The sequence below is a fragment of the Falco punctatus genome, assembly GCF_963210335.1.
Source record: "Falco punctatus genome assembly, chromosome: 7".
In the NCBI taxonomy this organism is placed as follows: domain Eukaryota; kingdom Metazoa; phylum Chordata; class Aves; order Falconiformes; family Falconidae; genus Falco; species Falco punctatus.
Genome location: NC_137587.1, coordinates 72,229,710 through 72,243,869, shown reverse-complemented (window position 1 = coordinate 72,243,869; position 14,160 = coordinate 72,229,710). Strand labels below are relative to the sequence as shown.

At 41.3% G+C, this 14,160-nt stretch overlaps 1 protein-coding gene across 4 annotated transcripts in view; it reads left to right on the top strand.

Annotated features, from left to right (window-relative positions):
* Window positions 1-14,160, top strand: part of ARIH1 (ariadne RBR E3 ubiquitin protein ligase 1) — a 62,144-nt gene that overhangs the window by 34,329 nt on the left and 13,655 nt on the right. For all 4 annotated transcript variants that reach the window (XM_080395154.1, XM_080395153.1, XM_080395155.1 and 1 more), the window contains 6 exons: window positions 4,501-4,593; window positions 5,000-5,055; window positions 9,075-9,141; window positions 10,351-10,457; window positions 10,958-11,000; window positions 12,156-12,227. In XM_080395154.1, coding sequence (XP_080251280.1) covers window positions 4,501-4,593; window positions 5,000-5,055; window positions 9,075-9,141; window positions 10,351-10,457; window positions 10,958-11,000; window positions 12,156-12,227 — 438 coding nt within the window. The remainder of the gene's footprint in view (window positions 1-4,500; window positions 4,594-4,999; window positions 5,056-9,074; window positions 9,142-10,350; window positions 10,458-10,957; window positions 11,001-12,155; window positions 12,228-14,160) is intronic.

Sequence of the window (14,160 nt, the reverse complement as noted above, 5' to 3'; positions counted from 1 at the left end):
GTGTGGTTTGACAAATTTTTTTTTTTTAATAAACATCAAACAATATTAGATTACCTGAAACAGGGTTGTATTTCAAATAAAATTATTATCCCTTATGCAAAAACCTTTGAGGATGCTGGGATCTGGGTAGCACTGTAGTAAAGTTCTTCAGAAAAAAAGCAAGCAGTAGACCAAGCGATTTTTGCAAAGGTCAGATACCAATTAAGACATACAAATAAATGATATGTGAAAGAAAAAAAATGTGAAAAGCACGATGGGCAAAGGGATTTGCTTAAACAGAACAACAAGACAGGAAGCAGCTTATGAAAGTAATAAATAATGATACAAAATGGTCTAGCTAGAAAGCCTAGAATAAAATGGAATAAGAGTAGGAGTAAAACGAAGTGCTGTTCGGGAAACACAACCAATATGGATGTCTTTCGACCTTTATGATGTTTGTGCAATACCTTCTTTATCAGAAAAGGTTAGGGTAGAAGTGCTTGCTGGGGCTCTAAATCAGCCTTTTGGTTTGTGGTAAGATTGGTGATGGTGCTACTTTATTTGTAGCTGTTGACAAATACCAAACTTCCCCATATGCTAATCGGATGTCCAGGCTTCTACCTTCTACTGTGTTTTGTACAGGCAAGCAGCTTGCTGTGACTTTGCAGGGGCAGGATGTAATGATGGGAGATCCTGGAAAAAAACAAGATTAGTGGAAAAATTCGAATATGAGAATCTGGCTTTGCCAAAAGGCAGGGTGCTGACATACATGAGGAATTCTTCCTTTATTGGAACCTACTGTTCCTGGTGGAACTATCCTGACCCTCCAAAACACCATAATGTCTGCCTGACCTTCGGAGAGCAAAGCAGCCCTTACATAAGGCTTCCACTCTTGCTCTGGGTGTGTTTTATGAGCTTGCTTTTTTTAAGAATGGAAACCATTATGAGCTTTGGGGTTTATTAGTAGCCTTGAATAAAGTACCCTTGCTGCTGTAGCCTGACCTGCAAGCCTTTTCCTTCCTCTGGAGCAGGTAGAGCAGAGCAAAGCCCACTTTCAGGCCACTGAGATTTTCAGTGTTAAGATCGTATTGCTCTTGAGCCAGTAACCACAAGACTTCGTGCATCTCCTTTTAAGCCTTGTGTGCGCTGACTTCCTTTTTAGAGAATAGGTGTTAAGAATTGTTACTTGCATTGTATAAAGAGGTGCTTTGAAAAACAAAGACAAGCTTGAGAAATTTGTTTGACCCTCTTAACTTATGCTGAAATCCTGTTGATTAATAATGGCAGACTTTCCACATAGGTAGTAAGGAAATAATTTTGATTTTAGGCTATGCAGCATTTTAATGAAAACAGGAGGACTTAGGGGGAGAAATGGGAGGACACATCTTCGGCATCTTAACGTCCATCTCTAGAATAGGTCCTCTTGGAAACTTCTAATTTAGATTTCATGTTCCTGATATATTATTCTCCCCTTTTTAATGCAGTGGCTGTGCTAGGTGGGAACAATATGCCTTTCCTCTGGCTATGGGTATGTGTTCTGCCTGGGAGGCAGTTTTTCTAGCTACTGGAAAGAACTGCACAAAGCACACTAACTTCTTGGTTTTGTGGTTCAAATACCACATAAAAAATAGTAGCAGCTCAGTTATTAGAAGAGCAGTTTCTTGGCTGATGGAGCAGGTAGATGTTGCAGGTGAGCAGGAGTGTCTTGGTCTTAAGTCAAGAGGCAACAGAGGGGAACCTCTGTTTCTTTGCCATATGTAAAAGATGGAGCACGTAGGAAAACTAGTATTTATTATTCTGTAAAAGACTGTAGTGTTTCTGTCTAAGGTGTCCGTAAGCCATCTGGTTTGAAATATATTTTGAAGCAGTTTTGGTCAATGTGAATTACAAATTCAAGGATAAGCTATGTTCAATACCTAGCCAGAAATCTCAGCTTTTAAATCCTGTGCAATGGTCAGCTTCCCCTCTCCCTAACGCCCCAAAGCCATATTTTTGAGAGCCCCTTTCAGCCTGTGTAAAGCTGAGAGTTTTGAGTTATGCCTGTTAAGAAATTTTACCATTACTTTGTCTATTGGTGCTGTCATCATCATTACTGAAGTAAAGAAAGCCTGTGTGAGGCTGTCATGGTAAACACCTTGGAGCAGCTGATCCCTTCTTCGATCAGTTTGATGCTACCAGAAGAGCAAGCAGGGACAGGTATCGAATGGCAGCATGCTGCTGCTAGCATTTGGCTTTGTAAGGAAAGTAGGTGATGAGTATATAGATAGGGTGAAAGTAGAGCCACCCCCTGTGATAACATGCTGTTTCAGAAGTCGCTGTTACCTGATGCACTTAATGGTTTTATGTCAGCCTTTTTGCTTGCTCCCTTGACATCTGCTGTCTGCTTAGCCAAAAATAATTGGGAACTCCCTCAAAGTAAAGAAATTAGTTGAAAGATACTCTGAATTCTTTCCAGCCTGGGAGGAAGTGGTGGCTCCCTTTTATGTGGGCATTTAGCAAACCTTTTTGCTGCCTGCAGTAACTGAAACAAGTCTTAAACGAAGATGTGTGCTTACCTATGTTCTGTAGTGCTTCCTTGTGTGTGTTTGCTGCAGGAGTGTTTAGGTTCATTAAGGGATGATCCCCTTGTCTGTGCTTGCTTCCCATCACATGTGGTGAAGCCATCATTCTGGGAAAAGTCAGTACTGTCTTTGGGATGGTTGTATGCTGTTGGTGTCCCAAAAGTTACAGATGTTGGGGCTTTTCTACCACAACCCTGCATCTCCAGGGGGTGTCACTTGGTCACAGCAGCGTCTGTGGAGCATCAGATACCTTGTTAGCTGGCTCAGTAATGGTTCAGAAATTGGAAGGTTTTTCTTTTTTTCAGTCTTGGAGTTGGTGTACCTGGCACCTCTGTAGCTGTTGGCCTCTTCTCTCCTTGAACCATGGGCTGACACTATTTATTTTTTTGTTTCAAAGAAAGCAAAGGTTTGGGTGGGTATCTCTGTTTTTACTGGGCATGAAGTCAGATGCTCAGCTCGCTTCTCTCCTTGCTGACTGGTCGGGTCAGATTTAACTGCCTTGTTGCTTCTGGTAAGTGTTCTCTGGCAGGCTGTAGGCATGGCAGGCAGAGTCGAATCTGCTGGCTGCAGCCTCACAGCATGTTTCCAAGCCTCGGGTTCAAACCTGTGTCTCCAGTGATGGCAGGAGTGCCAGATGAGTGTGAATCACAAAATGATGAGGCTGTGGGAAGAAGGTGCTAACAAGCTCCTTCCCTGCGCAATCCAAGTGCTGTAGCATTGAAAGATGAGTGTAACCAACATAACGTATCGGTGTTGGATGAACAAAATGGGCTATGTGGTGGCTATAATCTTGAGTCTGTAATAGTCAAGGAGGCAGTTTAGGGAGAACGTAATTTTCTTAAAATGGATTCTCTTTTTCTTAATTACCAGCATCCTGCTGCTGTTCTGGCTGCTCTGCAGACGGTACAGGTTTCTTTCACTTGTGGAGTTTCATACAAGTTGATGATGTCTCAAGGTGGAGCTCTTGTTTTATCGTACTGTCTGAGAATAAGATGGTTTGGAAAGCTAAGCCATCAAATACTAACCTGCATAGTGGTATGAGTGAAGTGTTTCAAATACAGTTTGTCCTTGCTCCTGGCGCTGGATATAAAGTACCTTCAAGATGACCTGAGAAAAGTAACTTAATTTCAGTCTTTCCTCAGCAGTGTTTGCTCTCCACTGCTTGTGTAATCATTTAATCCCAGATGATATCCTGACATACTCTCTGCAGATGGTAACATACACAGGTGAAGTTGTCCTTCTTGCTGTCTGCAACAGCTAATCATTATTTGAATTTTGTTTAGTGACTTTTACCTGCCAATTAGAATCTTTAGTGTCTTCATCTGATGAGCATCTGGATTGCAGGGGGAAGTTTATCAAGCAAGTTGGCAAACTTTATGCATGCGCATTAAAAGCGTCACACCATTCTATTTCTGTTGTTTAGTGCTCACCAGTTAGGCAGACTGCTCGCTGATCACTTAGTTTCCTACACAAGAGGGAACTAAATTAGTGGCTGTGCATAGCTGGTGTGCATATTCTGGGACTTCTGGGTAGCACCCACATGCGATATCAAGCCAAGTGGAAAAAAAACAGGAAAAAAGAAGACTCCATATAATCTTATAACTGTGACCTGTGTGGCAATGGTGCATGTATTTTACTCATTTGCAAGAGTAAAACAGAGGAGAGCCATACTATGCTCTGTATATACCCCTAAAACAAGGACCAATTTAAATAGGCAAGCAGGATGGAAATGTCAGCCACACCTTTCCTCGCTGCTAGGGTTGGGGATTAAAGTCTGGCTTTGAAAGCATGACTGCAGCTGCATTGGCAATGTTCTGTAGTGGTGGTGATGCAAAATAAAGAGTGTCTCAAGTTTGGTGTGAGGGATGAGATGTGATAAACTGCACAGCATCAAGAAGGGCAAAATGATTTGAGTGTATCCACATGATAAAATGATCCAATGTCTTCTTTGTCCTTGCAGTACTTTACTGGCCTAGAGTGTGGACACAAGTTTTGTATGCAGTGCTGGAGTGAATATTTAACTACCAAAATAATGGAGGAAGGCATGGGACAGGTAAAATGTCAACTCTGTTACCTCATGACTGACTTCTGGAAATGTTGTGTATTGGAGAGGAAGGGGAAAGAGAGGGGAGAATTCTTCCCCACTAAAGTTTAAAAAAGAAAAACCAACAAAAAAGCAAACCCCGAAAGAACAACAAAAAAACCCCCAAGCCCTAAAGCTTTGGGAGCTACAGTCTGCTGTGGGTGAAGCTGGAGGGAACTACATGGCATTTGTGCAGGTGTCTTTGCTCTGAGTGGGAGGAATTGTGCTGTGCGCGGTAGCACATCTGGGACTTGATGATAGAGCCAATGTACTATTTTTGCTGTGGATTGTAGGTGAGTCTGTTGCCTTGGAATTCTTTGTGATGCAAAACCAGGATAAACACTGTTCTTTTCACGATCTTTTTGATTTTTTTCAGACCATTTCATGCCCTGCTCATGGCTGTGATATCTTAGTTGATGACAATACAGTTATGTGAGTATGACGATTTGCTGCTGCTTGGTTTTCCTCTCTTTTTTTTCTGTTGTTACTTATTTGTTATTCAAATGTACTGGCTTATATAAAAAAAACCTGCATAGAGGCTATAAGGCAGCAGAGATGTTGGTCTTGAACTGTTTTGATACTAGCATGTCTCAGCTTCCTGTTTAGCTTTGGAAAACCTATGCCACAGTACTTGAAGGAAAGACTCCTTGACCAATTTGGTCAGCATGACAGCAGAATAAAAGCTAGGCAGTCTTTCCAAACCCTGTTTAACTGCTTTGTGTATTTTGTTTCCTTTGATTTACGCAGGAATTTAGGACTTCCTACCTAGGTCAGCCCACTGGTTCACCAAGTCCTATAGCTATAGTTAATACGTGAGTCAGAGGAAGGAAGTCCTCTGTACAGTGTGATGGAGGGTGTGTTGTATGCCCTCTGATAGAAAGCAGTTGACCCTCAAACATAAGATTTGATTAAGCTGGTATGTCAGCCTGTGTCACTTTGTTTATTAAGTTGTCCAGTTGTAGGATGACTGCTCGTACATGGTGGAGTGATGAGTTTCCTTCTGTTTTATATTGGGAAGTGTTATTGCATGAGTAATGTCCTTCATAATTCTGAACCTTGATTAACTCCATTTTAATTCTTCATGCTAAAAAGTGTCTGAATAGGAGTTTTTATTCTGTTACCTTCCTTCCTTCCTGAAGTCTGACTCACTCATTGATACCAATTTGCTGGTTTTTATATCGATTGCTTTGACTAGCGATTTCCCATATTCCTCTGCATTAGTGGCTCTATGTTAGTTATGGAGTGTAGGCTGGATAGAAGTAGAAGTAGCTGAAGTGTTTTCCTGCCCTGTTGAGGGGCGGTTTGTAGAGTTCAGTGGGTGGAAGCCTTGATTGAGTTTGTGTGGGGTTTTTTTTTTTGTTACTGGAATCTGAACTCAACTTGTGGTCTGCACTCTCAGCAGGAAATTTCATGAGTGTTTTCTTGATTGCAACAGTTTGAATAAGCTGCCTGTAAAGTAGACTAACCAAAATTGTTACGAGGTTGTGGCAGTAGAAGTAGCAAGGAAAGGATGGAAGGAAAGCAGCACTGGCTTCTGTTGCTATTGCTTGATATTAGTAGTAGGTCTGACTATCATTACATTTCACTTCATGACTTTTATAGCACAGAAAACCATGACACTGGGGTGAATCTGTGCAGCTTCTGACTTGTATGACGTGCTGCGGGATTGATTCCCTTGCCTAGAAATGGCAGAGATACCTGGGTCTCGTGATAGTAAAATGACATCCAGGTGGTAAAGAAAAGAAGTCCCCTTTGTCTAAGTAAAACTATAAATGTTTTGTGGAGGTAAATATCCACCTTTCCCATATCTTGCAGGGGATACCTTGAATGTCTAGGGGAGGGAGGTGCATTTTTTTTGCAGAAGCCTAATGCTTTCCTTGAAAAGCAAAGATGGAAAACTCTAGCAATCTTACTAAATGGCATGAATAAAAATGTTAAGTAATCCCAACTGGAATCTGTACCTCCTCCCATGTCCTTAATTATTTTCTTTTTAGGTAGTTTCCTTTTTACAAAGTCTCTTAACTCTAGATTTCCAAGCTATAGGAACCTAAGACTAATGTGCAATGTATAGAGGCATCAGTTTATCAGAAAATCAAAGTAGATAAAGACGGGCAGTTATTAACTTGCTCCCTTCTCAGTACTTACCCTCAGCAAGCCAGTACATCTTCAAGTTGAATTATCTCCCTACAAGTCCAAACGTAGCAATTCAGATGACTTCCCTGGATTTGTGAGTTTTTAGGTAGCTTATTGTCTATTTTCTTTGTTACTGTTGAGCTTAAATAAGAAGGTTGAAGAGAGGGTCCCTTTCAGTTCTTTCAAGACCTTTCAACTGGCTGAAGGTAATCTGTTTCTATCCCTTGTTCAGCCTCGCTAATGCTACTGGTAATTGCTTTAACCTACATGCAAAGTTGTTGATTTCATTAATATGCAAGGCAGGCTGCCTTTATTACTGCCATGTCTAATGGCTGCTGCTCATGGGTGGAAGCAGTCTGGTAGTAACCTCTGAAAATCAACCCACTTGGTGGGAATGGATGGATTTTGGGTTCCTGTGTTGAAGTCATGGAGTCCTGCCTCAATTTTTTTTTTTTAATCTTCCTTTGCATATTGCAAATACCACTGCTGCTGTACCATGTCAGAATGTAGTAAGGTCTTGAAGTAATTCCTATGGGAAGGTGTTTGACCTCTCACATAATATACTCCACTGACTGGGGTCTTTGAGGAGATTCATTGTCAAAATGGAAAAAAAGTGTAAAAGTTACGGTCTCATTGAGGATTGCTGCCATCTTTGGATGAATTTTTGAGATTGCTGTTCTGAACTGAGCTGCCAGAAGAGATCAGTGGTTAAGGTTTTTTTGCAAGCAGTTTGTTTTTTCCAACCTGGCTTCTTCAGAAAGGTTGTTTTTTATAGCTTCCAGAGGAGCGTACCCCGAAAATGGGGTATGGGCACTGGGAGTGAGTTTAATCTCTTAATTTGTCTAGTTTTGTTTATTGTTTGTTTGAAAGGTTTTCACAGCAGAGTTCTTGAAGTTCTTGACCTGAGTGTTGCTGTGAAAGTGGTGTTGAACCCAGAGCAGGCGAGGTTCCTAACATGGAGTGATCATAGGCAGTTTGAAAAGCAAAATCAGTGGTGTACTCCACGTGTTCTGGTTTGCTATAATAGTTTGAATTCCAGTTCCACTTAAATACCTATAATAAAATAAATTTTTAAAGTGACATATATTATGTCTAGAAGCCTAGATATGGAGTAAGAAAGTGAAATGTATAATTCATGTCGTAACTTCAAATTGTGTTTTCATTCTTCAGTAAGTTTCACTCCAAAATTGCAGGCTTGCCATGGACATGGGCCTGATGAGATGCTTTGTCAGCTGATTTGTTTTATTTTAGCACTGGGAATTTGGCTGCCATGTGCTATGTTTATGTAATAACCAGCACGTTGTTTGGTGAGGAGCTCCCCAGACTGCCAAGGGCTAAGATTTATGCAACATTGCATCGTCACATGCGCTGCTGTTAATGAATGTGGCATGATAACGTCCAGGAGTACACTTGATTTTGGCTGCACCCTGAAATGGATAATCTGTTAGTTTCAATACTTATGTGATGTGGCCTGTGTAAAGCTGTATTCCACAGTATGATTTAAAACAAATACCACAAACTGTGTATTAGTCCAGCTTTATATATATACATATATATGCAGAAGACACTTTAGTCGTAACTGAAAGACAATATAAGTGCTCAGCAATACATAATTGAATTATTTTGAATGTGTCTAGGCTGGACAGTCTGCACATGTCAGCTGGGTCTGTGTGTTCAGGAGAAAAGTGGTCACCATGCCTTTAAAGGATTCCTATCTGTCTAGTTTTCTTCTGCTCTCCTGCTTCTGAGCTGACTGACTTAATTTAAAGTTAATGTTGTGTAAACCTCTGTGATGTTGATTTTAAATCAACTTTGTTTTTTATGGTAAATAGATTAAAACAACATTAACTTTTAAACTGAAGCTGTAGCATTCCACTGAAACCCAGGTAATGTTAGGCCTACCAAAGTTATTAACTGCACAACAATTGTTCTGGAGCTTTTTAAAGGGATTTGCCACAGAGTGTGCTTGTTTAATGTAGATGTACTAACGAAGTAATTCGGTTTCTTGGGCACTTCAGGAAAGTGTTTTTAAGTAAAAACTCCCACACCAAGAGGTTCAGTTCTTTTGAACTGCATGAGCTTTCTGTGTGATTCTTAAGCTGGTATTAGAAGTTAAATATGATATTTGTAGTTTCCATAATAATATAATAAATGATCTAAAACGCAGAGAACGGGTAAGTACAGAAAAGTACATGCAAGTATAGGAAGAGGAATCAAAGCCATCTGTCTGTCCTAACTTACTAGCTACGTATGGGGGAAAAAGAGAGTTTACTACCACAGTAACTTTTCTGTTTTTTCTGTTTCTTCCCTTTTCACAGGCGTCTGATAACAGATTCCAAGGTTAAATTAAAGTACCAGCATTTAATAACCAATAGTTTTGTAGAGGTGAGTTTTTTATTTGAAATTTTTAGTGGCTTCTAAATTGTCTCACATATGTACCAAACCAGAGAATTGAAGCTGGTTTGTAACTGTATAGCAGTTTTTGTTGCATAGTCTCTAACAGGGTGTGACTACAAGGTAGAGGCTTTACAGGGGTTATTTTATAGCACTTTTAGTTGCAGATATATAGCTGTAGAAAAATACTAAAAAAAAATCTGCAGGACAAAAGATCTAGAGATACAGCAAGCAGCTGTAGATAAAGAGAATGCAAGTGCTGTTCAATATATAGCTTCTGAGGAGCACTTAATATTTATAGTTCTTGAGATGTTACCTGAGATACCTTACACTGAAACCCAGGAAACATTGTTGTAAACACTAACATGTCTTAAACATTTGGCATTTGAAGCAAAGCTGCAAAATTGCTCTTAGCGAAATATTAGTAGCTTTACAACCTCAAAATCAAAATAAACTTGGAAAAAGGTGCTTTGTAAGATAGTTTCTGTCCCCAGCCCAATTTCCCTGTTGTATGTGTTGGGATTTACTGTAGAGCCTAGTATGTAAGTTGTTACTGGGATCAAGCTTTCACTCCTTGTTTGAAGTGATGTGTGCAGTGCTTTGGAGGGTGTTTTTTGTGTTGTGTGTTTTTTTTTTTTTTTAATGCAACAGTGGAGCTAAGCACGCTGCAGGCTGAAAGACTAACAAAAGCCATGCAGATTCATATCTGGCTGCAGTACAGCAAGAACAGGTGATGTGTTCAAGCGTTGTTAGAAAGCAGTGCTTGTAAAAAGCTAGTGCGCATCATTTGAGCAGTTTCAGAAAGGCTGTTGCAGCAGTGAAACAGATGGGAGTTGCAAAAAAACTGACATGCTTTTTTTTCAATGGAAAGCCTCATAGCTTCATGTTCTTCAAGTATTTTCTCTGGGTGAGCTATGAGGTCAGCAAAAGTCTTTATGCTCCTCATCTTTCCTTTATGCTCCTCATCTTTCATAAGGGGCCATTTGATGCTGAAGAGTTGACTTGTATTCCTGCTTGCTTTCAGTAGAAAGTGAATGCTTGGATTGAAGAGAAAGCACTCTTATTGCAGAGGACTGGTAGGACAGGAAGGAGTGTGACTGAAGGTCATGGTTGAAAGGATGAAAAAGGGATGAAAGGCAGGTAGTGTCCTTGTGCAGCATCCTTTCTCCATTATGGGTTTTTTTTTGCTTTATTTCATAGTGTAATCGACTGTTAAAATGGTGTCCCGCCCCAGATTGCCACCATGTTGTTAAAGTCCAATATCCTGATGCTAAACCTGTTCGCTGCAAATGTGGACGTCAGTTTTGGTAAGAAAATCAAGTAAAAGACTTACAGAATACGTATTAATACACTTTCAAGGTAGTAAGTCTTTATATTCAGTTGCGGTTTAGATGGTGGGAGAAGCATGGGGTGGGCTACAAATGGTGAGCCAGGATTAGGTCCAGCTGGGTTGCAGAGCCCATCACTGTGTGGTTGTTGTTCTGTGTTTAGGGCTTCCTTTAACCTACAGGCAGATCCAGCTTTTGCTGAGAGGTGGCCTTCAGCTGAGTGGTTTCAGATTGAGTAAGGTCCTTGATTTCAGGCACTATAGAATCAAAATGTGTTGAGATGCATACTGCTCTGAAATAGCTGTTGAGGGATTTGAGGGTTGGGGAGGGGAAGTTGACATGTATAGTGTTTCCTTAGGACTAGCTTTGCTCTTTCAGCAGAACAGTCCAGAAAGACAACTTCCACGGTGTTAACCTACTTAAATAAAATTACAATCATCTGCCCTATTTGCTTATTTTCCCCTTGCTTTCACTTACAGCTTTAATTGTGGTGAAAACTGGCATGATCCTGTTAAATGCAAGGTGAGCATGTCAAAGTTCTTTTCTAAATGCATAACTTTTTCAAGTTTAAAGTGAATTTATGTGCAAGATGTAGAAAGCACAAGCTTTGCAGCTGTTCACATCAAGAAGCATAGTCGTTCACCTGCTTAGACCATAGCTTGAGAAGAATCAGTGAAATCATACTGGATGCCTCAGAGTTGGACCTTGTGAAGGAACAGTGCCTCAGCCAGATGGGGAAACGTCTGCAGGAGGTGGCTGTTACAGCTGTGACCCTCTGAAGAAGAACGAAGGTGCTTCAGGAGGGAATGCTTCACTTGACAACAAGCATTCCTGTACTAGGCATTTCTGTAGGTGTTCAGTGGCTCCAGCAGGCTTGTGATTTGTTTTGTTGAAGAAATTAATTCAGTCCTAGGACCTGCTGTCATGCTGTGAACTCTAGAACTCTTCATGGAGCTGTTGAAAGCTGTAATCAAGCCTGGGATCCTGTGGCTTTGCAGAGCTCACGGACAGCCATGTTTCATGCCTTGGGGACAGAGCAGTCTGTGTTCCTAGTGACAAATGCAAGAAAAAACTTTCCTGGGGAGAGGAGAGGAAGATGTTACTGAAGGTTTAGCTAGTCTTTCCAGGCTAGATGTGGTCAGCTTATTATCCAACAGGTGCAAGCAGCCTTTTTGTTTTTGTAACTTGCATTCATTTGATAAACTCAGTAAGGTTTTAAAAAAAAACAACCCAACACACCCCACACCACACTCCCTCCAACACCACAAAAACCCCACACCCAAATGAAAAAGAAGCACAAGGTGAGCATTGCAAGCCTCAGGAGAAACTTGGCTAGATGTAAATCCAGGCATCACAGAGGCTCTGACTGCAGTTCTGGCAGATCACTGTGTACAGTGTCATTATTTCAGAGTCTCATGCGAAGTTTGTGTTGATTGAACCTAAGGACTGCAAATTCATTGCTGAAGTGTTTGGGCTGAGTGATGTTCTTGCTGGATCAGGACAGTGCTGCAGGAAATGTCCGCGACTAAATTAGTTGCTGTGTGTGGCTGCTTTCCAGCACCAGCCCCCCCATATTTCCATGTGGTTGTGTGTACCTTACCTTAATGTAGGCAGCTGTCTTGGGAACATTTACAGTTCCTCTATTTAAATAAAACTATTTCTTCATTTTTCTAACAGTGGTTAAAGAAATGGATTAAGAAGTGTGATGATGACAGTGAAACTTCTAATTGGATTGCAGCTAACACAAAGGTGAGGGTTTTTCTCATATTTTATGTAGACTTACCATATGAAAAGAACAGACAACCTAATTCTTCTGTACTAGGATTATTTTTTTGTTGTTGCATGTCACTATTTAAGAGCAAGCCTTAAAATCCACAGTACACTGAAGTACTCTTGTTTGAAGAGCAAGTAGGTGTTACTGCCTCAAGTCAGGTGAAGTTCTTCAGGTTAAGTGGAGTTTGCTCTTGTAAGAAAGAGTTAATTGGAGACTCAAAGGAAGCTCAAGTTTTCAGTCTTTGGACTCCTGTCTGGCAGTGGTGGCTTCCCTAAGCAAATCTGTGCCTCACTCCAAGGGTGTGAAACATGTTAGCACCACCTGTGGCTTGATTTGGCTGTGATAATTTACATCTGCCTTTAAATCCCCTGGGTTGGCCTCTTGAGGAGTTGTTCATTTCCGCTGGGCAAGATTCCAGATAGAGACTGGCAGAACAGCTGTTAAGATTTTATTATGTAAAAGTCTTCATTCTAGCTAGCCCAACTTTGCCTGAAACTTCAGCATTTGTTTGGTTTTGGGACGATTTAAAACAAAGGTGGTGGTGGTGGTGGTGGGGAAAGCAGCAGATGCTGTAGAGGGGGCAGTGGTAGGAGCAGGCCTGGGTCTCATGACTGCTGAGCCAGGAGGGTGGAAGAAGGTGGGGAGGGTGTGAGGAAATGGCTGCTTTGTTTTCTTAGCTCTGTTGTGTAACTGGTTAATGGTATTGTTTGCAGCAGCGGCTGCTTCTTTCTGGGGCTGGCTGCGTGTTTTTCATTGAACTGGAATGTTGCATTATAGTGAAAGCAGAAACACCCTTCAGGCTGAAACACGCAGTTAAAATCAGGCTGAAATTGTGCAGCCTCGGCTACTTCTTTCTGTTTCGTGGGCTGAGACTTGTGTGGTCCCTGCTTGGAGGCTGAACATTGCTCAATAAAGTGAACTTGGCTTTTTCTGAGGTGGGTGTTCAGAGACACATTGTGCCTCAAGAACTGAACCCGATTTGTTCAACGTTTGCTTGGTCTTTGGGTATTGCTTCTGTTAAACCTGAAGAAGAGTAAGTGAATAACTTGGAAAGGGCTGAGTGCAACACATGCAAAGCACTTTCTAGCCTTGGGTATGAAACACTTGAGATGTCAGAATAGTCACAGCTCTATGTTGCCTGTGACAGAGCCCTTGGGAGCCAGATGAGGAGCTGCTACTGCCCCTCAGGAGTATGGTCTTGGTCATGGCCTTAGGTCTCCCCATCTCCTACCTACTCCTACCTTGACATGTGCTGCTGAAGACCAGGATCTAAGCTCTCCTTGTTGGGTTTTGTTAGGTTCAATTGTTAAGCTTTCTCTTACTGGATTCTGTGTCCCTTAAAAAGGCTGAAATAGTGTACATCTATGTGTCATGTAGACCAAACATGAATAATGTGTCATTAACGCTGGCTACTGGCAATAGGAAGCTACTTATCTCCCTGTCTGAAAAAGAGACAACAGTTTCTGCAGCTTGCTTGCCAAAAGACTTTAGCATAGAATTATTGTCAAGATGGTCTTCCTTTTTGTTTAACCAGAATCTAGACTGTCAGATAGGAGACATGCTAGTGGTTGGACTAGTTTATAAAGCGTAGCTTAAACTGTCAGAAACAGTATTGAATGTCCAGAGTAAGAAGATTCTTGTGTGTGTGTAGACACCCATCCAGAGGACAGTGAAGAGGGGAAATGAGTATGGCCAAGCTGTGCTGGCACCAGCCCAGCTTATCTGTTAGTTCCTGTAGTCTTGTATCAGCAGCAGAAGAGCTGTTGTCCTTAACATCACTGTCTGAGCTACTTCCTCTGGTACCATACAAGACACTTCTACAGCAAGAAAGTACTTTGGAGCCCAGGCTGTCCCGCAGCAACAGGACAAAAAATAACATCAGAGTAATCACAGCAGACACCTGAGCAA